This window comes from Chlorocebus sabaeus, chromosome 15 (assembly GCF_047675955.1).
Source record: "Chlorocebus sabaeus isolate Y175 chromosome 15, mChlSab1.0.hap1, whole genome shotgun sequence".
Taxonomy (NCBI): domain Eukaryota; kingdom Metazoa; phylum Chordata; class Mammalia; order Primates; family Cercopithecidae; genus Chlorocebus; species Chlorocebus sabaeus.
In genome coordinates this window covers 92581302-92603379 of record NC_132918.1, presented here as the reverse complement: position 1 = coordinate 92603379, position 22078 = coordinate 92581302, and the positions used below count along the sequence as shown (strand labels likewise).

Here is a 22078-nt window from a genome sequence, read left to right as displayed (position 1 = left end):
CTTTGAAAGAATAAAAATATATTTTTTTTTCCATTTTAAAACAATGTAACACTAAAGCAGCAGTCCTCAACCTTTTTGGCACCAGGGACTGGTTTCATGGAAGACGATTTTTCCATGGACCGGGTGGAGTTGGGGGATGGTTTCAGGATGATTCAAGCCCATTACATTCATTGTGTATTTTATTTCTATTATTACATTACAATATATAGTGAAATAATCACACATAATGAAATCCACCATAACGTAGAGTCAGTGGGAGCCCTGGGTTGTTTACCTGTAACTACACAGTCCCATCTGGGGGTGACAGGAGACAGTGATAGATCATCGGGGATTAGAGTCTCATAAGGGGCACGTGACCTCGATCCCTTCCTCACATGCACAGTTCACACCAGCCTTCATGCTCCAAGAATCTAACACTGCTGCTGATCTGACGGGAGGCAGAGCCCAGGCGGTGATGTGAGTAATGGGGAGAGGCTGTAAATACAGATGAAGCTTTGCTCACTGGCCCACTGCTCACCTCCTGCTGTGTGGCCCAGTTCCTAACAGGCCACAGACTGGTACCCGTTTGTGGCCCAGGGGTTGGGGACCCCTGCACTAAAGAAAACTTAGAGCCACAGCCAAAAAAATTAACTACCCATAGTTCATCATGTAAATATAACTATAACACTTGATTCATTGAGTGCAGTGGCACGATCTTGGCTCACTGCAAGCTCCACCTCTTAGACTCAAGTGATTCTCCTGCTTCAGCCTCCCAAGTAGCTGGGACTACAGGTGTGCACCACCACACACACCTAATTGTTGTATTTTTAGTAGAGATGCAGTTTCACTATCTTGGCCAGGATGGTCTCAATCTCTTGACCTTGTGATCCGCCCACCTCGGCCTCCCAAGGTGCTGGGATTACAAGCGTGAGCCACTGTACCCGGCCCTTTCTTTTTTAGGGTCAGGGTCTCGCTCTGTTGCCCAGGTTGTTCTGCAGTGGCATGATCGTGGCTCACTGCAGCCTCAAACTCCTGGGCCCAAGGGATCCTCCTGCCACAGCCTCCTGAGTAGTAGGTGCACACCTAATTTTTTTAAGTTTTTTTGTAGAGACAGGGTCACTATATTGCCCAGGCTGGTCTTAAACTCCTGGCCACAAGTGATCCTCCTGCCTGTCTCCTTCTCAGCTTCAGCTTGATCCCACAGGGAGCTCACAAGTGTGAACCACATGACACTCCCTCCTTGAGGTAGGAGGGCTCAGCCCCATGCTTGTCAGTCATTGGCTATGGGCTAGGGGAAAAGCAAGGTGGCCTAGGACAGGTCCCTAAAATACACTGGGGGAAGAGTATATGACATCTGTAAGTTTTGGATGGCGTAGTTAAAATACACATACAAATATAGAGACATAATGCAAGTATGGCAAAATGCAAGCAATGTCAGATCTAGGTGTAGACTTTAATAGTGTTCGTTGTATGATTCCTTCCACTTTTCTGAAGGTTGAAACTTTCTCATGATAAAAATGTGAGGAAACAGAGGAGAGGTGTGTCAACCCAAAGCCTGTTCTTTTGTGGACTGCCATCTGATACTGATGTCCAGACCTGACCAGCAGTGCAAAGAGAACCTGCCAGTTATCTCGAATGTGTTTTCTCCCTCACCTTCCACCTGAGGTTGGTCACAGATCATGTCAATTTTACCTCTGAACCATCTTCCCTCTCACTGCCCTATTAATCCAGGCTTGTTATCCTCCTGGCCTGGACTAATACAACAGCCTTTTAATTGGGCATCTTTCTTTTCTTTTTTCTTGAGACAGAGTCTCGCTCTGTCTTGCCCAGGCTGGAGTGCAGTGCAGTGACGCAATAGCTCACTGCAGCCTCCGCCTCCCGGGTTCAAGTGATTCTCCTGCCTCAGCCTCCCGAGTAGCTGCGATTACAGATGTGTGAACCACTCCTGGCTAATTTTGTATTTTTAGTAGAGATAGAGTTTCACCATGTTGGCCAGGCTGGTCTTGAACCCCTAACCTCAGGTGATCCGCCAGCCTCGGGCTCCCAAAATGCTGGGATTACAGGCATGAGCCACTGCACCCAGCCTCTTTTCCTTTTTCTTTTAAGAAACAAGATCTTGCTATAGCACCCAAGCTAGTCTCAAACTCCTGGGCTCATAGGATCCTCAGGCCTCAGACACCCAAGTAGCTGGGACTACAGGCACGAGCCACTGAGCCTGGCTTGGGCATCTTTGTAGTGTACCACCTTTAATTTATCCATTTCTCACTTAGCACCAAATTCTTCATTCTTTTTTTTTTTTCTTTGAGACAGGGTCTTGCTCTCTCACCCAGGCTGCAGTGCACTGGCACAATCACCGCTCACTGCAGCCTCGAACTCCCACGCTCAAGTGATCCTCCCACGTCAGCCTCCTGAGTAGCTGGGACTACAGGCACATGCCACCATGCCCAGCTAATTTTTGTATTTTTGATAGAGACGGGTTTTGCCATATTGTCCTGGCTGGTCTCAAACTCCTGGGCTCAAGCAATCTGTCTGCCTCGGCCTCCCAAAGTGCTAAGATTATAAGCATGAGCCACCGCGCCCAGCCTAGATTCATCATTCTAAACTGCAATTATAATCATGGTATTCTCCCTTTAATTCAAGGTTTCCTCATTGTCTGTAGTAGGGTAAACTTTCTTGACATGCTTCATAAGGCCTTTGTACCACAGCCCCAGCTTACCTCTCTAGCCTTACCCTTCCCATTTTTATCTACAACCCTGTGCATGATCCATTCTGAACAATCCACCAATTCCTTAAGTAAGCCGTAAGTTTCCTTAGCTTCTGAATCTAGAAATCCTGTGCCCAGAAGGCCTCCTTCCCTCTCTGTACTGCTGGAAAATTCCTTCTTAAACTTCAAGAATTAGTTCAAATTTTGCCCGTTCTGGGAAGGCTTCCCTGAACTCCCCAGGCGGAGTTAAGTGGCCCGTTTTTGTATCCCTATAACACACATTGTACACGCCTTTCTTAGAACATTTATCACACTGCATACATGTCTGTTTCTTCTCCACTAAAAGTGAGACCAGGAAGGTAGAGACTAGACTCTTTGTATCTGTATCCTTAATATCTAGCACAGTGCTTAAGAAATGTCTGTCCACTGTGCTTAACAAATGATCTGATGAATAGTCAAGGCTTTTTAGCATTATCAACTTACTACAGCTGGTGAGGGAACGTGAATGCTTGGGACAGATCGAGGTCGCACATGATTAGCCAAATGGCAAAGAACAACACCATCAGTTAGAGCTGCTCCAAGATCACAAGGCAGAGACACTTTCAACCGGTACTCAATATGCTGAAAGAACAAAAACCATGTAATACATTAACTGAAGAATGATTGACATATACATAAGGGAGTTACAATGAAATCTAATTAGAAATCAAGATAAAAAGGAAATAAGTACCACAATATCCATTTCATCCCTCTATCCTAAGTCTAACTTAAGGAGATCTAATATATATGGATGGCAGCCAGGCCATAGTGGTACAAAGTACAACAAAAATTCATTTACAACTTTCTGATTTAAAAAAAAACACTAGATTCTCCTTCAATTCCAAAATAAAGTCAAGAGCCAATCACTCACTGTAGGTGTATTTATATACGTGTGCACACACATATAAATTATTAATCTGACGATATTTCTTTATAACATGAAGTAGGAAAAAAAGGAAAAACTTTAAATGAGTAGAGCTAGAAACTGAGCTTTATAGAATAAGCCATCTCATTTTTTAAGTAAATCGCTGAAAAGAATTTCCTTAATAGTAAAGTGTTTTACATTCATCACAAAACATGGCACACAATGGCACCTGTTGATTCCATTAAAAATTACAGCCGGGCACGGAAGCTCATGCCTGGAATCCCAGCACTTTGGGAGGTCAAGGTCAGTGGATCACCTGAGGTCAGGAGTTCAAGACCAGCCTGGCCAACATGGTGAAACTCCTTCTCTACTAAAAATACAAAAATTAGCTGGGTGCAGTGATGGGCACCTATAATCCCAGCTACTCAGGAGGCTGAGGCAGAAGAACTGCTGGAACCCAGGAAGCACAGGCTGCAGTGACCCAGGATCATGCCACTGAACTCCAGCCTGGGTGACAGAGCGAGACTCCGTCTAAAAAAATAAATAAATAAAAATGATGTGTCAAATCAAGACCTGATTACAGGATTATGGTCTATAGCAGTAACACTGAAAAAGTATAAATCAAAGGCAATGTACATACTTTACGCAGTTGATCTATTAATTCCAGCTCTTCTTCTCTCTGTCTTGAATTCTGTCTTGTTATGGAATCTGTAGAATCAGTGGTAGGTGCAGCAGACGGAGGAAGGGGTGAAGCATGACCTATAAAAATATTAGTATGTAAGACAGAAAGGCAACTGGCAATGCTAGGAAAACATTCAGATCTGCCTCATCACAGTTTTCCTGCAAGTACACTATATTGCTTCCTACTTTCCGGATTGACTTTTCAAAAGGGTTTTTATTATGGAGATTTTCAAATATACACAACAGAGAACAGTACAGAAAACTACATAATGTTCGTTACCCAGTTGACTCAACTACTTGTGTTTGATTACAGCCACTTAAAAATGTTTTTATTGAAAATTAATACACATACAGAAAAATAAACAAATCGTAAGCACAGTGCTCAATAAATTCTCCTCACCAAGTGAACACAATCAGGTTTATAAATGCAGTCTTACCAATCCCAGGGTCCCCTTCCGTGCTCCTTGCCCACAAGCACCCAAAGTGCTCAAAACCGCATCCTGACTTCTAACACACTGACTGGTTTGGTTCATTTTTGAACTTTGTATAAATTATGCTGTATTGTATGTGTTCTTCTGTTTCTGGCTTCCTTTGAACAATGGTATGTTTGTGAGATTTATCCATATTGCTGTATACAGGAATTTGTTCATTTTCATTGCTTACATGGTATTCCGTTGTACAAATATATGGCAATTCACTTATCCATTCTATTGATGGACATTCAGTTTCCGGCTCTTATGAATAATGCTACTATGAATATTTTTGTACACGTTTTTGGCACATGTGTGTACATATTTCTCAAAAGTAAAACTGCTGGTCATAGGATACACAGTCATCCCTAAGTATCCAGAAACTGGTTCCAGAAACCGCCCCTCATTCTCATAACAAACTTGGTGAATCCTCAAGTCACTCATATAAAATGTAGTATTGTTTGCATACAAACTATGCATATCTTCCTTTATACTACACTTTAACTCATCTCTATATTACTTACTTCATATAATGTAAATGCCAAACTGTTACTATATTTCAAAATTTGTATTATTTCTTTATTGTGGCATTGTTTATTATTGTTGTCTTGTTTCTGACCTTTTCTGTCCATGACTGGTTGAATCCATAAATACAGCATCCGAGGGTACGGAGGCTGACTGTTAACAGTCTTCCATGCTTTCTCACACTCTTACCAGCAGTGCATCTGTAGTTTGACTTTTAAATCTTACTGCGAATGCGTAAGTCTGTTGGTATCATTAAAGGTAAGTTGTGTTTTTTGTTTTTTTTTGAGACAGGGTTTTACTTTGTCACCTAAACTGGAGTGCAGTCGCGCAATCTTGACTCACTTCAGGCCTCAACCTCCTGGGTTCAATCCATCCTCCTGCCTCAGTCCCCCAAGTAGCTGTGACTACAGGTCTGCACCACCATGCCTTTTTTATATATATATATATATATATATATAATTTTTTTTTTTGAGATGGAGTCACACTCTGTTGCCCAGGCTGGAGTGCAGTTGTGCAATCTCGGCTCACTGCAAGCTCCGCCTCCCAGCTTCATGCCATTCTCCTGCCTCAGCCTTCCGAGTAGCTGGGACTACAGGCGCCCACCACCACGCCCGGCTAATTTTTTTTGTATTTTTAGTGGAGACGGGGTTTCACCGTGTTAGCCAGGATGGTCTCGATCTCCTGATCTCATGATCCGCCCGCCTTGGCCTCCCAAAGTGCTGGGATTATGGGCATGAGCCACCGCACCCAGCCAATTTTTTTTTTTTTTTTAAGAGACAGGTTTTGCCATGTTGCACAGGCTGGTCTCGAACTCCTGAGCTCAAGTGATTCCACCTACCTCGACCTCCCAAAGTGCCAGGATTACACGCATGTGCCACCACGCCTCGCCTATTTTTAAATTTTTGTTGAGACGTAAGTTTCACACTGTCATCCAGGCTGGAGTGCAGTGGCGCGATCTCAGCTCACTACAATCTCCACCTCCTGGGTTCAAGGGACTCTCTGCCTCAGCCTCCCAAGTAGCTGGGATTACAGGCGCCTGCCACCATGCCTGGTCAGTTTTTTTGAGACATGGTCTTAACTCTGTCCCAGACTGGAGTATTGTGGCACCATCTTGGCTCACTGCAACTTCTGACTCCCAGGTTCAAGAGATTCTCCTGCCTCAGCCTCCTGAGTAGCTGGAATTACAGGCGCCTGCTGCCACGCCCAGCTAGTTTTTGTATCTTTTCAGTAGAGATGGGGTTTCACCGTGTTGGCCAGGCTGGTCATGAACTGACTGATGTGATCTGCCCGCCTTGGCCTCCCAAAGCGCTGGGATTACAGGTGTGAGCCAGCGTGCCCAGCCAATTTTTGTATTTTTAGTAGAGACAGGGTTTTGCCATGTTGGCCTCCTGACTCAAGTGATCTGCCTTCCTCAGCCTCCCAAAGCACTGGGATTACAGGCGTGAGCCACCACGCCTGACCTTATTTTTGTTTTGTTTTTTTTAAGAGACAGAGTCTTGCTCTGTTGGTCAAGCTGGAGAACAGTGGTGCTTTTAATTATAACTCACTGTAACCTTGAACTCCTGGACTCAAGCAATCCTCCCCGCCAGCCTCCCAAGCAGCTGGGACCACAGGCACACACCACCATGACAAAAGTCGTTTTGACTTAAAATGTTTGTTTCCACTCCCAGGTAACTTCTTTGGGACCAGGGAGAAATCTGTCATTATTAACTAAAAGAACATGAGACTTTAAGTAGATTTTTAAAAAATTATTGTTTTAAGAAAACAGCTTTTATCAATAGAAAAATGTGAACGAGTTCATTACCAAGACAAAGAACATTCTCTAAAGCCTTGAAACAGCATTTTATTTGTTCAAACACTCTATAACCTGCTTTTAGGTGTTACTAAGAAACTTTCTAATCCAAACAAATTCAGGTAAGATTTTCCTGCTTTAAATCAGTGAGATCACAGACACATGCTTTTGCCAAGCTGATAGTTTGGTGTAGAAGTTTAAAAGCATCCATTTAACAGCTAGCGTCATTGTGCAAACCTCCCCTCGCCCCTGGATTTTAAAATCACTACCACCTACCTTTGTTGGTTTCTGCCCTGCCACCTGCTCGGAAAAGGAAGCTTTCAGGGCGCTGAGGCTGATTTCTCTGGATAGCAGCAGGAAAAGCATATGCAGAGGAATGATGAACTAAATCAGCATGAAAAGTAAAATGAGATTAAAGGAGATGAAAAGAAAATATAATAGCAGACATACAAGTTACAAAAGTAGCAAGTAAAAAATAAAATTAAACATGGCAAAGATATAAAATAATCCTATTTAATAATGAAAAGTCTGGTACAGAAAAGTAATCATGAAAGCAGGAGGCCTGCTTGTATGTATTTTACATTGTCATGTTATTTTTGGTGTATCAATACAGGCAGAATGAATGCTAACGTATTGAACAGTCTCCTGCAGACCTATGGCCCTGCTAGCTGTTGTTCACTTACTCATATCAAATGGCTGACGAGTTGAACAACCAATTTAATTTAAAAATGGGGGAAAAAAAACCCAGTGGTTTCCAATTCTGTATCTGATTTCTATCTCAGAAAAAGCAGTCGCAGCTCTCTAACAAGTAATTTAGGAAAATCTTGGTAAAAAATTATAATCTTGGCAGGGTGCTGTGGCTGACATCTGTAATCCCAGCACTTTGGGAGGACAAGGCAGGAGGATCACCTTGAGCCCAGGAGCTTGAGATCACCCTGGTCAATATAGAAAGGCCTTGTCTCTATTTATTATTATTTTTTAAATAAAAAGAATAAAGAATTATAATTTTGATGTGGTAAAGTGCACCTTTGTGTCTATTACCTGTTTCTGTTGTAGGTGAACTTAATAGAGTATTAGGTCTGTCATCACTCTGTGGAGAAACAGACATATATCAATAATTGTTACTCAAGAAGAAATACTTTCTACTTTTATGATAATTTTGAAATTATAAAAGACAAAAAACAGGTATGGTGGCTTGTGCCTGTAATCCCAGTACTTTTGGAGGCTGAGGTGGGAGGATTACTTGAGAGCAGGAGTTGAGACCAGCCGAGGCAACATAGCGAGACCCTGTCTCTACAAAACATTTAAAAAATGAGTCAGACCTGGTGGTGTGTTCCTGTAGAGGCTGAGGTGGGAGGATTATTTGAGCCCAGCAATTAAAGGCTGCAGTGAGCTATGACTGCGCCGCTGAGGCTGAGGTGGGAGGATTATTTGAGCCCAGCAATTAAAGGCTGCAGTGAGCTATGACTGCGCCACTGCACTCCAGCCTGGGTGACAGAGGAAGACTCACTCTCTTTCTCTCTCTCTCTTTTTGAGACAGAGTCTCACTCTTGTCACCCAGGCTAGAGTGCAATGGCATGATCTTCCAAGCTCAGGTGATCCTTCTACCTCAGCCTTCCAAGTAGTTAGGAGCACATCACCATGCCCAGTTTTGTATTTTTTGTAGAGACAGGCTCTTGCCATGTTAGCCAGGTTAGTCTCAATCTCCTGAGCTCAAGTGATGAACCTGCCTCAGCCTCCCAAAGTGCTGGATTATAGGCATAAGCTACCGTGCCTAGCCTGACCCCCTCTTTAAAAAAAAAAAAAAAAGGCCGGGCGCGGTGGCTCAAGCCTGTAATCCCAGCACTTTGGGAGGCCGAGGTGGGTGGATCACGAGGTCAGGAGATCGAGACCATCCTGGCTAACACGGTGAAACCCCATCTCTACTAAAAATACAAAAAAATTAGCCGGGCGTGGTGGCAGGCGCCTGTAGTCCCAGCTACTCGGGAGGCTGAGGCAGGAGAATGGCGTGAACCCAGGAGGCGGAGCTTGCAGTGAGCCGAGATAGTGCCACTGCACTCCAGCCTGGGCGACAGAGCAAGACTCCGCCTCAAAAAAAAAAAAAAAAAAAAAAAAAGAAAGAAGAAGAAGAAATGAGGATTTGGTGAAATGAATTAATTCTGTATTTTTAAAAGCAAGATTTTATTTTATTTTATTTTGAGACGGAGTTTTGCTCTTATTGCCCAGGCTGGAGTGCAGCGGCACAATCTCGGCAAACCGCAACCTCTGCCTCTCGGGTTCAAGTGATTCTCCTGCCTCAGCCTCCCAAGTAGCTGGGATTACAGGCGTGCACCACCATGCCTGGCTAATTTTTTTGTATTTTTAATACAGATGGAGTTTCTCCATGTTAGGCTGTTCTAGAACTCCCGACCTCAGGTGATTCACCTGCCTCGGCCTCCCAAAATGCTGGGATTACAGGCATGAGCCACCACGCCTGGCTTTTTTTTTTTTTTTGAGATGGAGTTTCACTCTCACTGCCCAGGCTAGAGTGCAATGGAGCAATCTCGGCTCACCACAACCTCCGCCTCCCAGGTTCAAGTGATTCTCCTGCCTCAGCCTCCCAAGTAGCTGGGATTATAGGCATGTGCCACCACGCCCAGCTAATTTTGTAATTTTAGTAGAGACAGGGTTTCTCCATGTTGATCAGGCTGGTCTCAAACTCCTGACCTCAGGTGATCCACCTGCCTCGCGACCTCCCAAAGTGCTGGGATTATAGGCATAAGCCACCACGCCCGGCCTAGTCGTGTTTATATAAAGACAGTCCACTATTTAACAAGCTCTTCCTAAGACTATGAAAAATGATCATCCTAAGACAGAAAACGTTACTGGGAAATATATGAGAAAGAAAAAGCAACATTTTATTTTCTAATAGTATTTCTCCATAATAGTTTCTAAAGTACTTTTTTCTCTGGAGAATAAAATTTAATATTTTCAAAAAGTAATATAGTTCCCTAATTTCAGTTAGGAAAGAAGATGTTTAAGAGATGATAGATATATTTTCTATACTAGTATTTGAGTCCAAGACATTTTTAATTCATTGACCGAAAGAACTGTAAAAAGAAGGAAGAACTAGCTAAACAGTTACAAAGCTTACCTAAAGAAAGGGAAATGTAGTTAAGCTAATTTACAAAGAAATGTTGGTTGACTGGGTTAAAGATGTTGAAGACCTGGCAGGGGAGTAAAATTAAGAAAAGCCAGAGGGTGCGACGGGTCACGCCTATAATCCCAATATTTTGGGAGCCGAGGTGGGCAGATCACGTGGTCAAGAGATCAAGACCATCCTGGCCAACATGGTGAAACCCCGTCTCTACTAAAAATAAAAAAATTAGCTAGGCATGGTGGCGGGCACCTGTAGTCCCAGCTACTTGGGAGGAGAATCACTTGAACACGGAGGCAGAGGTTGCAGTGAGCCGAGATGGTGCCACTGCATTCCAGCCTGGGCGACAGAGCAAAACTCTGTCTCAAAATAAACAAACAAACAAATAAACAAATAAAAAGCTAGAATAACATTAACAGTTTTTTAGGCCTTGATATCTAATTGCCTTGAAATATAATCTAAATATATTATAACTTTATGATACAACTAAAGCACATTTCTGGACATAATGACCCTAAACTAACACAAATGTACCCATCTGCTCCCATGCGTTCCCCACCATTGGCTGCAATATTTTCAGAACTCTGACATCGCTACTTAGAGTTGGGTCAGATACATTAACGACAACAAATAATTTTAACTGCGAAAAATAAATAAATAAACAAACCAAGGCCATCTATTGAGAAAATTCTTAAGACTCACCTGGAGACAATTTTCTGGTAACAATTCCTTACTTTGATATCACAGGTTGAGAACTAAGATTTAAACTGTGAGCTGCGCTCGTAAGGCAGAGTGTTCACATCTTAGGTGAAAAAGACCCGTTCATCGGGTTTACAGATGCAAGTAAACTAAGTTCTGGGTGAGCTGCGCTCGTGAGTAAGGCAGTGTGTTCACATCTTAAGTGAAAAAGACCCGTTCATCGGGTTTACAGATGCAAGTAAACTAAGTTCTGGGTGTTGAGAAAAAATGGAAATTTAAATAAGAAATTTAATTCAAACAAGAGTAACAGAAACTGATAAAAGGAATGAACAGGTAAATGAGGCAAAAGCCAGATATCTTTATAAGGAAGTAAAAGACTATGTTTATTTTCAAGGGCTGTGAACAAGTAGAAAGTTGGTTAAACAAAGACATGTTCAAGGACCAATAACACAAAAAGAGAAACATTCAAAGTAGAGATTATTCTAGACATGGAGGAAAAAATATTTCCCAAAACTTAAAAAACACTTATTTATAGGACACAGACTGGAAATTTAAATGTATCAAGGAGTAAAAGGAGAAAGTTAATAGGCGACTTTATTAGATGAGAAAGAAGAGCTGAAACAAACAACGAACAACACTGATGGGCAGCGAACGTTCTCTCCCTTCGGTTTGAAATAGCAACAGGCCAGGTGTAGTGACTCACACCCGTAATCCCAGCACTTTGGGAGGCAGGGGTGGGTGGACTGCCTGCGGTCAGGAGTTTGAAACCAGCCTGGCCAACATGGTAAAACCCCATCTCTACTAAAAATACAAAAATTAGCCAGGCGTGGTGGCGTGTGCCTGTAATCCCAGCTACCCGGGAGGCTGAGGTGAGAGAATCACGTGAAACTGGGAGGCAGAGGTTGCAGTGAGCCGAGATCTCACCACTGCACTCCAGCCTGAGTGACAGAGCAAGACTCCATCTCAAAGGAAAAAAAACAAAAACAGCAACAAATAATACACAACTGGATATGATTAAAACAAAGCCAGAATAGAGGAGACCTGTAAAAATGGTTTCTGAAATGTATTTTTATTAAAGCTGTAAATCTAAGTGACTTGCATTCTAGGATACCAAAATAATTAGCATAAATCACTGTGAGGCCATTAACTATATTTGGGAACTCCTAGAAAACTGGAGAGCAAAAAAAGGTTAAGAAATAATCTCTCACTAGAGAATTTAGGCAACAGAAAGAAAACCCCAGAAACTGATATAAACTCAACTTTTACGCCTGGCTAAGCAATAAAAGAAATAAATTCCTAAGTATAATGTATAACCGCTGTGAAAGTAATACAGAAACTAAAAAATAAAGAATAAATCTTTTAAAATAATCATTTGACAATACAGCAGGTCTGATAGAAAAAAAGACTTATCTAAAGTCTAATAAAGTTTTCTATTTAATCTCACATGACAGTCACCGTAGAACAAGACAATGTGGTCTGTCTGGATCACACAGCTTTTGGCACAGTCAAAACAATTCTCAGTTATGACTCTGAATAAGCCACAATGCCTGAAGGTATTCACGGAGCACAAGTTAACTTCTCTCCCATACAACTAGAATGGTGCTAGTTATGTACCTTCCTTGAGATAATTTTGAAAAAAAGTTTCTGAAATAATTTTCTGTGTTGTTCCAATAAGGATCCCAGTTGAGAAAGGCTAGCAAAGGATTAACATGGAAGAGAATTATAAAGTTTTTTCAGGAGGCATCCAGGTATGTAGCGTATGTTCAATAATAACCAGAGAAGGTTTCTTAGATTTACAGTTGTTATAAAGTTGAGGTTATTAGCCGGGCTTGGTGGCGGGCGCCTATAATCCCAGCTACTCGGGAGGTCGAGGCAGGACAATCGCTTTAAACCCAGGAGGCAGAGGTTGTAGTGAGCCGAGATCGTGCCATTGCACTCTGACCAGGGCAACAAGAGCAAAACTCCGTCTCAAAAAAAAAAAAAAAAGCTGGGGTCAGCATTTAAAAAAACACGATGCAGACTAAACTGAGGGTTCCCAGAGGCTGGGAAGGGTAGCGGGAGGGTGGCAGGAGGAAATGGGGATAGTTAATGGGCCCCAAAAAAATAAAAAGAATAAGATCCAGCATTTGATAGTACAAAATGGTCATCATAGTCAATAATTTAATTGTACATGTAAAAATAACTAAAGGAGTATAACGGACTGTTTGTAACACAAAGGACAAATGCTTGAGGCGATGGACAGCCCGTTTACCTGATGTCATTATTGCGCATTGTATACCTGTATCAAAACACCTCATGAACCCCATAAATATACCTACTTGCTATGTACCCACAAAAATTAAAAACTAAAAAAAAGAAAAAAGGGGGGCATGAATCAAGAATTCGGTTTTAATGTTTTTAGAGAGACGGTCTTGCACTGCCCCAGGCTGGGCTGCAGTGGTGTGATCGCAGCTACTGCAGCCTTGAATTCCTGGCCTCAATTGTAGTCCCCCCTCAGGCTCCCAACTCTGGGATTACAGGTGTGAGCCAGTGTGCCTGGCTCAATGCAACCATTTGGAAGTATTCTGGTACATTAGACAAGTAAAAATATTCAAACACCAAAATTAAATTTTCAGGAAAAAATAAAGAATATAACATGAGGAAAATAACTGTCATTGAGAAATTGAAGGCGGGTGGGTACAGTGGCTGACACCTAGTACTTTGGGAGGCTGAGGCAGGATGATCTCTTCAGCCCAGGAGTTTGAGACCAGCTTGGGCAATACAGTGAGACCTTGTCTCTACAAAAACTTAAAAAATTAGCCCGGCATGGTGGTGCACATCTGTATTCCCAGCTACTCAGGAGGCTAGGGTGGGAGGATCCAGCCTGGGAGACACAGCAAGACCCTGTCTCAACACATAAAAGAGGTATAATTAAAACATTTGAGAATTACAGTGGATACTGGGCAAAATGAAGATCAAAAATTTAAAAATCACCCTAAATGAGCAAGCTCTAATGAGGGATGTATTTCTAGTTGTGGACCATGAAGCCAGAATGGAGGGCAGAGAACTTGTGAAAATTCATTAAAGATTAACAGGCTGGGAAAGCCATGTAAAAGGATCTGAGTTTATTGAGGAAGAAGCTAAGGATGGCATCATAATTGTTTTTAAATTCTTACACTAAAAAAATTGTATTTTGTGTAAAAAAAAAAAAAAAAAAAGGATTCTTACACTAAAAAATGCTAAATAACTAGAAAATCTCTACTCTGGAAAGAAACAAAGTATAAACCATAGCAGGATAGTTGTAAGTTAGACAAAGGACTTCTTGACAGTGAGAACTGTTCATCATTTTGTACATATCCAATGATAACAAATAAGGAATTACCACTCCTAGAGGCCTTCAAAAAATAAAATACTACAGGTTCTTAATTTTTAGAGTTTAAATTTTTCCAGAAGGTGGAATGTATCATCTCTTATGACATTACTGTTGAAAAAAGCAGGGGGTTGCGATTTTTTTCTTATAGGGCCGGACTCTACATATTTTAGGCTTGCAGGTACATGATCTTGGTCACAATTATTCCACCTCAGCTGTGTACTAGGCAGGCAGCCACAGGCAATGCAAACACAAGGGATTGGTTATATAACAATAAAGCTTTATTTAAAAAAAACAAGTGGCCTAGGGCCATAATTGGTTAACCCTATGGTAGGCGTTTTGGTAGTGATAGTGTTTTTGGACTCACATTCTTTTGCACATTAGACGACAGAGTTAATTCGATTTTATACGCTAACCAAAGTGAAATAATAACTCACAACAAAAAAACCTTTGATAAAAAAATCAGAATGACACATCAAACAGAATCTGAATACAAAGAATTAATATGAGCTCTGTGACTGTCTCTAGCATCGTAAAACTTTCAAACAATTTCAAGGGAAATCAACGTTAAACAGTTTCATAAACAGGTGTATTTATATCCTACATTTCAGATTGTTAGATCAATTCACTGAAAAATTCAAGGCCTTATATTTACCCCCTCCCCAAACTTCCTGGTGAATTACAGTAACAAGAGATACCTTAAGAGGCGTGAAGGCAGAAGAATGAGGCAGGGGAGCAGCACAACCCACTTGATTCAAACCTGACAGCGACTGCATTTCAAATGAGAAAGAGAAGAAACAGAAGGCAGCACTGATATTAGCAACTGTCAGGCAGGCAGATCTGACTAGTGAAATGAGAAAAGGGAAGGTCACTGACAATCTTTCCAATGGTTTACTAAGCTACTGACAGGCCAGAAAGAGAACACTTGGGGGACAAAAACCCAGCAACACAGTTTTTCCACTTGTGTAATTCAGGATAGTCTCAGTACCTCATGCCACATTAATCAAGAAACGGGAGGCATGATTTATTAAAAATGATTTTATGCAGAAATAAAACAGAACATCAACAATTTTAGCATAGTAGCCTTGAAACAAATGAGTCCTGTTCCTATGATGGGAGATTTTAACCAAGCAGAACTGGTATGAATAAAAACAATATTTTTTCAACATTAATCCAAATTAGATATATTATAATGAGGATGTGAGGATTCTGCATCAACCTGAAGGAGGAACCGGCATTTCATCTCTGCCTCTGTGAAACTCCCACTGACTGTAAGAGAGGAAGGTGGAATTTCCTTTTTCTTCGAATCCTTTATCTTTCACCAACCAACATACAGCTGGTTAGATGTACTGGAGATATAGTTAGATTGTATATATATAATTATTGCCAATTAAAAAGAAAAAATTTTAAGGTATTTATTATATAGAATTTTGATTACAGGTAAGAGATGCTCAAAACATGACAATTTTTCTCCTTTGCCACACGGAGAGTGGAAATCGAGAAGATAACACTGTCACAAAGGGCACTGGGTAAGGTTTTACCTATTAAAACAACAAAATGCCAAGAGTTTAAGAATAGTGAAGTCTTTATAAGTAATTTTTAAAAATTTAAACTAGGACAACAAATTTCTAAACCATGAGATAAATGAACAAGAAAACAAATGGGCGTTTAGGAAAAGGTATGTATATGGTCAATAAAATAAATATGACTGTATTTTTAATGAGAATTAACATATTTTTATTTGACAAAAGAAGCATGTTAACACACAATGTATTACATGTATCACAAAATCTATCTTAAGGCAGCAAATAGTGAAGATAAAAATATACCACAGAATACAACTGTGACAATGGTAACACACTGTGTATGCTTCTGGGGTTTAGATTGCCTGGGCCTACTTTTTAATCAGAGGTACTAGAACGACTGCCAATGTCAAATATGAAAAGGAAAACTAGGAGGGGATGAAGAAGAGGTAAAATGAGCCTCATGAGACCTGATACAGACGAAGGCAACAGGAGCTTGAGGGGTAGCCTGAAGACAATGTCAGTGTAACTGATATTAGCTATTATAAATCTTTATTTCAAATCGTATGTTTCAAGGTCTTTAGATCAAATTCAGCATTTACCTTATGATATCATTCATCAGACCTTTTCATCATGAAACAATTTAATAACCAGTAGATGCAGAGAATTTATGTGTTCATTCAGGAAATATTTACTGACCACCTAATAAATCCCAGGAACGGTGGTAGGGATGGAGTAAATTAAGTATATTAAGACGAAATAAAATATCCTTGTGCTCATGAAGCTTATAGTCTAGTAGTCCAGTAGAAAAGAGATAATAAAAGAATAAACAAGCTGGGCACAGTGGCTCATGCCTGTAATCTCAGCACTTTGGGAGGCTGGGGCAGGAGGATTGCTTGAGCCCTGGAGTTAGAGACCAGCCTGAGCAATACAGTGAGACTCTGACTCTACAAAAAATTAAAAAATTAGCCACGTGTGGCATGAGCACCTGTAGTCCCAGCTACTCAGGAGGCTGATGCTTCAAGGAACCATGTTCATGCCACTGCACTCCAGCCTGGGCAACAGAGGGAGACTCTGTCACAAAATAATTAAATAAATAAATAAAAAATGTTTAAAAAGTAAAATTAAAAATAAAATAAAAATAAAAAATAAACACCCTGTACCATGATTAAAAAAAAGTACCATGATTAAAAAAAAGTACCATGATTAAAAAAAAACTGCTGTGACAACACTAACACACCAAGTATACTTCCTGGGCCTCCTTTTCATCAAAGGTACTGGAGCTCCTGTCAGTTTATTTAACTGTCCAGCTGTGGGCTGACGTAAGGGCAGTGGGCTGCAGAAAAGCCATGTTAAAGATGGGACACTCAAACAAATACCTGAGAGATGAACAGAAATTAATCAAGGGGTATATGCAGGGAGGAAAAGGCATTCTATATAAAAGAAACAGCATTTGCAAAGGTCTGAGATGGGAAAGGGCTTATGATATTTGAAGAGTTGGAAAAATGCTGGTATAGCAAGAGCCCAGAGAGGAGACTGGAGATGGAGGCAGTAGACAGAGCACGAAGGAGCTTCGAGGCCACATTTAGACTCCACTCTGAGCTAAAACATAAGGGAATGTGCTTTGACAAATGGCTGAAGGGAATTCCAAGTTACACACCAACGGGATTTTGCTGCTGTTGTTTTTCTAAATTCCACTATTTCCTTGACAAGAGTCCTGGACTCAGACTTATACCACTTATTACAGGTGTTATTAGCCCTTCAGTTTCCTGCACGGTTTCCAGCTGCAGCCCGGTGTGGAATGCAGGTCCTCCCATCAGCCAGACGGATGTGGATTCCCAGCCTTGCACTTACTATCTATGCGACCTCGCACAAGCCACAATCTGGGCCTCAGAAACCATCTGTAAAAACGTGCTGCATTTAACTTTCACTCTTAAGGTTGCTGTGAGGAACAAATGAGATAATTTTGGTAAGTGTTTGGATCATCGGAGGCGCTCAATATTTGTCTGATTTTTAACTTGTTATTCGCTTCTTAGGCCAATTCACTTACACTAAAACTCTAGAGTCTGATGACTGTATTCACCTATAAGACTGCCCAGTTACAAGGTGTTTTATCCATCTCAAAGGAAATGAAGATTGCAGAACACACAGAAATGTGAACAGACCATGGAAGTCTGTGTAACAGGAATGTCACGCTGAAGCACGCAGCTCATGCAGTGCTATGCAGCCTGGCGGCAGTTACTAGCACGAGACAGAACTGCTGTTGATCCTAGACTTCTGAACCGCACTACTATGAAAAACATAACATAAAACATGATGGGGAAAAAATTCTATAAACGGTTAGAATTCTCTCACAAGGCTAATAAAAGTAAGGCTTTAAATAAACTTTCCATCTTATACTCATTTTCAGCTGATGAAACAGGCAATAAAAGTAAACCAGTGTTAAACATGATCAGTAGTTAATGTTTCCTTAAGTTTAAAAAATGAACATGAAGGAATAATCTTGAGATGTAAGTATTTAAAACCAAAGTGAAGGATTTTCGGTAGCTGAAAATACATAATAAAATAGGATGTCAAATACACAGTTGTGCAATCAGTGTCATGGGCCACCTTAACATACAGGTGACCCATGAGCCAAATTAATGATGAATAAAGTAAGTGCTCCTGGAATTAGACACATCTAAAACATGAATATTACATTATGCCTCTGTCCCCAGCACACACACAAAGCCAATATGGTTCTCAATGCAAATGTTTGACTCTTGGTGGCCCTGACGAAGACATGAGCCGCAGGACTCTGACTTTGAAACACTGGGTCAATCACGAATAATCATGTGGGAAAATGGTTTAGTTCTTTATAAAGCATTTAGTAACAATGCTCATCATGTTTTATGGTATTTAGATATAGTTTCTGAATAAAAAGTACAAGAGCTATCCTTTAATCTCTAAACACAGAAACGTAAAACTCCATTTTGTGCGAAACTCTTACCACTAACAAGGCACTATCATCAGTGTGCTGAGACCTTCTGGATGGGAAGGGGCACTGGAGAGGTGAGAAAAACGAAGCAATGTCAAAAACAAACTACGCACACGTGTGACGTATTTCACGAATACACACACAAGGAAAGAGACATATTAAGACATACTTTTGAAGATGCTGACATAGAGGACCACATTCACAATCATCTGGAATTCATGCATTATAACAGTCAGTAAGCTGGTTCTGAGTACTGATTTTCTCCCAGAGTTTAAACAACTTCAAATCGGATCTTACTGCCTAAAACCTCCCAAAGCAAGGAGGGAGCAGAAAGCTGGAGAAGAGACGTAACAATAACATAAAGAACCTGCAGTCATTTAGTGAGCCAGTGACAGACCAGTAGCCCAGGGGTCATAATTTCTAGTCTAAGTATCTCTTCATTTTCTTTCTCAAGCAAAATGAAAAGTACGATTACAATTTTTAGAACTGTTTATGTTCTTTTCCTGTGGAGCTTTAGTTTTCTTGAGAATGAATTACTTGAAAACAATCATCAAGAAGGAAATATTGGGTAAAAAAGAAAACACATATTAAATTTATCAAACTTTGGTTGTCAAAAATGTGTTAGAATTACTACCAGGTGAAGAAAACACAAGTGAACAGGCTGGAGTCAATCTTTCAGGTATTATACAAATATATAATGTTCTAACACAAAAAAAACTAGAAGTAGTTCTATGATAAAATTTTTAAAAAACCTCTATAATGGACAACTGAAAACATTTCAAACAATACACTTTCCCTTACCAGAAACACTTGTGCTTTAAAAAACCTTTATAATGGACAAGTGAAAGCATTTCAAACAATACACTTTCCCTTACCAGAAACTCTTGTGCTTTAAAAACACTGAAAATTGCTACTTGTAAAGCCCCAGGTGTTAGGTTTTCAAATGACTTATTTTATGAAAAGCAAAGTCAAAATTCACATGAAACAACGCTTTTATGCATTTTTCAAGGAGGTAATGATCATAAATTGAAAAAACTGGGTCAGGCGCAGTGGCTCACGCCTGAAATTCCAGCACTTTGGGAGGCCAAGGCGGGCGGATTACAAGGTCAGGAGTTCGAGACCAGCCTGACCAACACGGTGAAACCCTGTCTCTACTGAAAATACAAAAATTAGCCGGGCGTGGTGGTGGGCGCCTGTAATCTGAGCTACTCGGAGGCTGAGGCAGGAGAATCACTTGAACCCGGGAGGTGGAAGTTGCAGTGAGCCAATATCGCGCCACTGCACCCCAGCCTGGGTGACAGCGTGAGACTCCGTCTCAAAATAAAGAAAAAGAAAGGAACAAAAAAAAAAAGAAAGAAAAAACTGGAAAGCTTTTAAAGGGAAAATGGTTAATGAGAAAGCCAACTACAATAAAAACATTTAGTAAAAGCTTCATTTTAACAGATCAAAATAGGTGTGTAGATTTTTCAAAGGTTAAGTGATTTATTTTCTGTTAATCTGTAACAAAAATGTACTATTTGATATTATAAAATAAGTATTATCACTGATAACACTGAATCTGAAATACTATGCAAGAGTCTTTTTGGTTCAGTAGCCGCTCCATTTACCTGTACCAGGTAAAGCTCCTAGGACTCTACACACCACGCTTCAGAAATGGAGGAGGAGGGTGGTGCCTCTGCGGGGGTCAGGGGGGGAAACACAATCTCTAGATGGATGTGTACAGCTGAAAAGAGCCTGGATCTATAGATTCTAATCAACTCCTTGGCTTGTATCGTCTCCCTCATACGGAGAATTTTGTGAGGGGGAAAAAGAAAAGTGGCAATATTCAAAAAGCACTGAAAAGATGATAATTACATGTAAACATTTGCATTGCAAAAATAATCAATTTCAAAGAAAAGGTGATTACATCAACTTACCTCACCATCTAGGAGGGGTTGCTGTTTTTGTGGACTTTGTGATGCTTTTTGCTATATAACCCCAAAACCCCCCAAAAAAGGAAGCTGGTTAGAGTCTGGAACACGGAAAATAACAAATTATATTTACTAAAATAATCACATTAATTTTTTTACCTCTTGTATATAGCATTTTTCTAGATTTACTAGTTAGAACATGTTTAGTTAGAAATTTTAAAAACTATACATATACCTACAGAAACACGTTTACAATCAGAATACTGACCTTCCCTCAGTGAACTTATTCTCTCCCTCTAATGGCTTCAGTATCACTCAAATGGTAATAACTTTAGCTAGAAGCAAATCTCAGGTTTGTGTTTTCAACTGCCTGTGGAAACTCTTTACTTGGAAACCCCACTCCACCTCATATCTGACATATTCAAAAACAAACTCACAATGTCCCATACTAACTGGCTATTTTCTCCAAAGTGTGATATCTAATCATCTAATAATAACATGATAGCATTGCTGTGGTCCCTGCTTTACAACGTACTCTACCACATGTCACTGTGTACACAGTATTTCAGTGATTCTTCTACTGTGTGAGATAAAATATCATCATCATATTCATTTAGAGATAAGAAAATCGAGGAGAGGCTATGCGGCACGTGCAAGGTCTCCAAGTTCATAAGTAGCATAACAGAGGTTTGCGCCTGTCTTCCAACTGCAGAGCCTGCGTTCTTTCCACAATGCGAGACCCTCATTTGAAACCATTCTTTTAGCCTCCAAACCTTGCTTTGGGAGCTTCTTTTCTTTCACCCTCTTCAGTGATTTATTCATCATCTCTCTTACAGGTAATTCAGCAAATCCACTTTATTATAGTAATAGGGGATATAGCATCTACCATACTAGTATTAAGCATTAAGTATATCCATAATTCTGAAATAGTTAATATTTCATAGTTAAATATCACACACAGGAGGAAGCTAAACGCATAAAATGGCTCAGCAACTTTCTAAAAGTCAAGCACACAGCAAGTGGCAAAGCTGGACTCAAATTCAGAAATTTCTGAACTTAGGCTCTTGTCTCTGTGCAATACTGCCGACCCTCAGGACCCTCAGAAGCCATCTGGTTTTTATGCCTTATTTCACACCCTAGTCTAACCATTGCGATTTCTCTCTTCTTTAGTTTCCTCTTTCTAGTCTCTTTCTTCCTAACCGATTCTAACACGAGCACATTCGTTTTTCAGAAGTCTCTCTCTTGTCATGTTTTTTTCCTGCTTTGAAACTCAGCATTCTCTTTTACTTAACAGATCAAGATCCAACACTAATCTGACATTTAATCAAGACTCTTTACAAGTTGACTATCTCTCACTAGCTGTGTGACTTCTACAGATGGCAAACTGAATGAGTTAATTTATGCAAAGCACATAGAACAGCATTTAGGA

The 22078-nt window shown here is 40.6% G+C and overlaps 1 protein-coding gene across 11 annotated transcripts in view; it reads right to left on the bottom strand.

The window, feature by feature from the left end:
• Positions 1 to 22078, bottom strand: part of LRCH3 (leucine rich repeats and calponin homology domain containing 3) — a 120863-nt gene that overhangs the window by 32673 nt on the left and 66112 nt on the right. For 6 of the 11 annotated variants that reach the window (XR_012095637.1, XM_008009714.3, XM_073023803.1 and 3 more), the window contains exons 13-19: positions 20656 to 20706; positions 18752 to 18805; positions 14938 to 15009; positions 8097 to 8145; positions 7332 to 7439; positions 4228 to 4346; positions 3167 to 3304 (exon numbers count right to left, since the gene is read on the bottom strand). Coding sequence is in view for 10 of the 11 variants with exons in the window: in XM_008009714.3 (XP_008007905.1) it covers positions 3167 to 3304; positions 4228 to 4346; positions 7332 to 7439; positions 8097 to 8145; positions 14938 to 15009; positions 18752 to 18805; positions 20656 to 20706 (591 nt within the window). In the remaining variant the exon portion in view is untranslated. Of the gene's footprint in view, positions 1 to 3166; positions 3305 to 4227; positions 4347 to 7331; positions 7440 to 8096; positions 8146 to 14937; positions 15010 to 16151; positions 17705 to 18751; positions 18806 to 20655; positions 20707 to 22078 lie in introns of those variants that run through there. The other 5 variants (XM_038003165.2, XM_008009722.3, XM_038003163.2 and 2 more) reach the window with 4 other exon arrangements.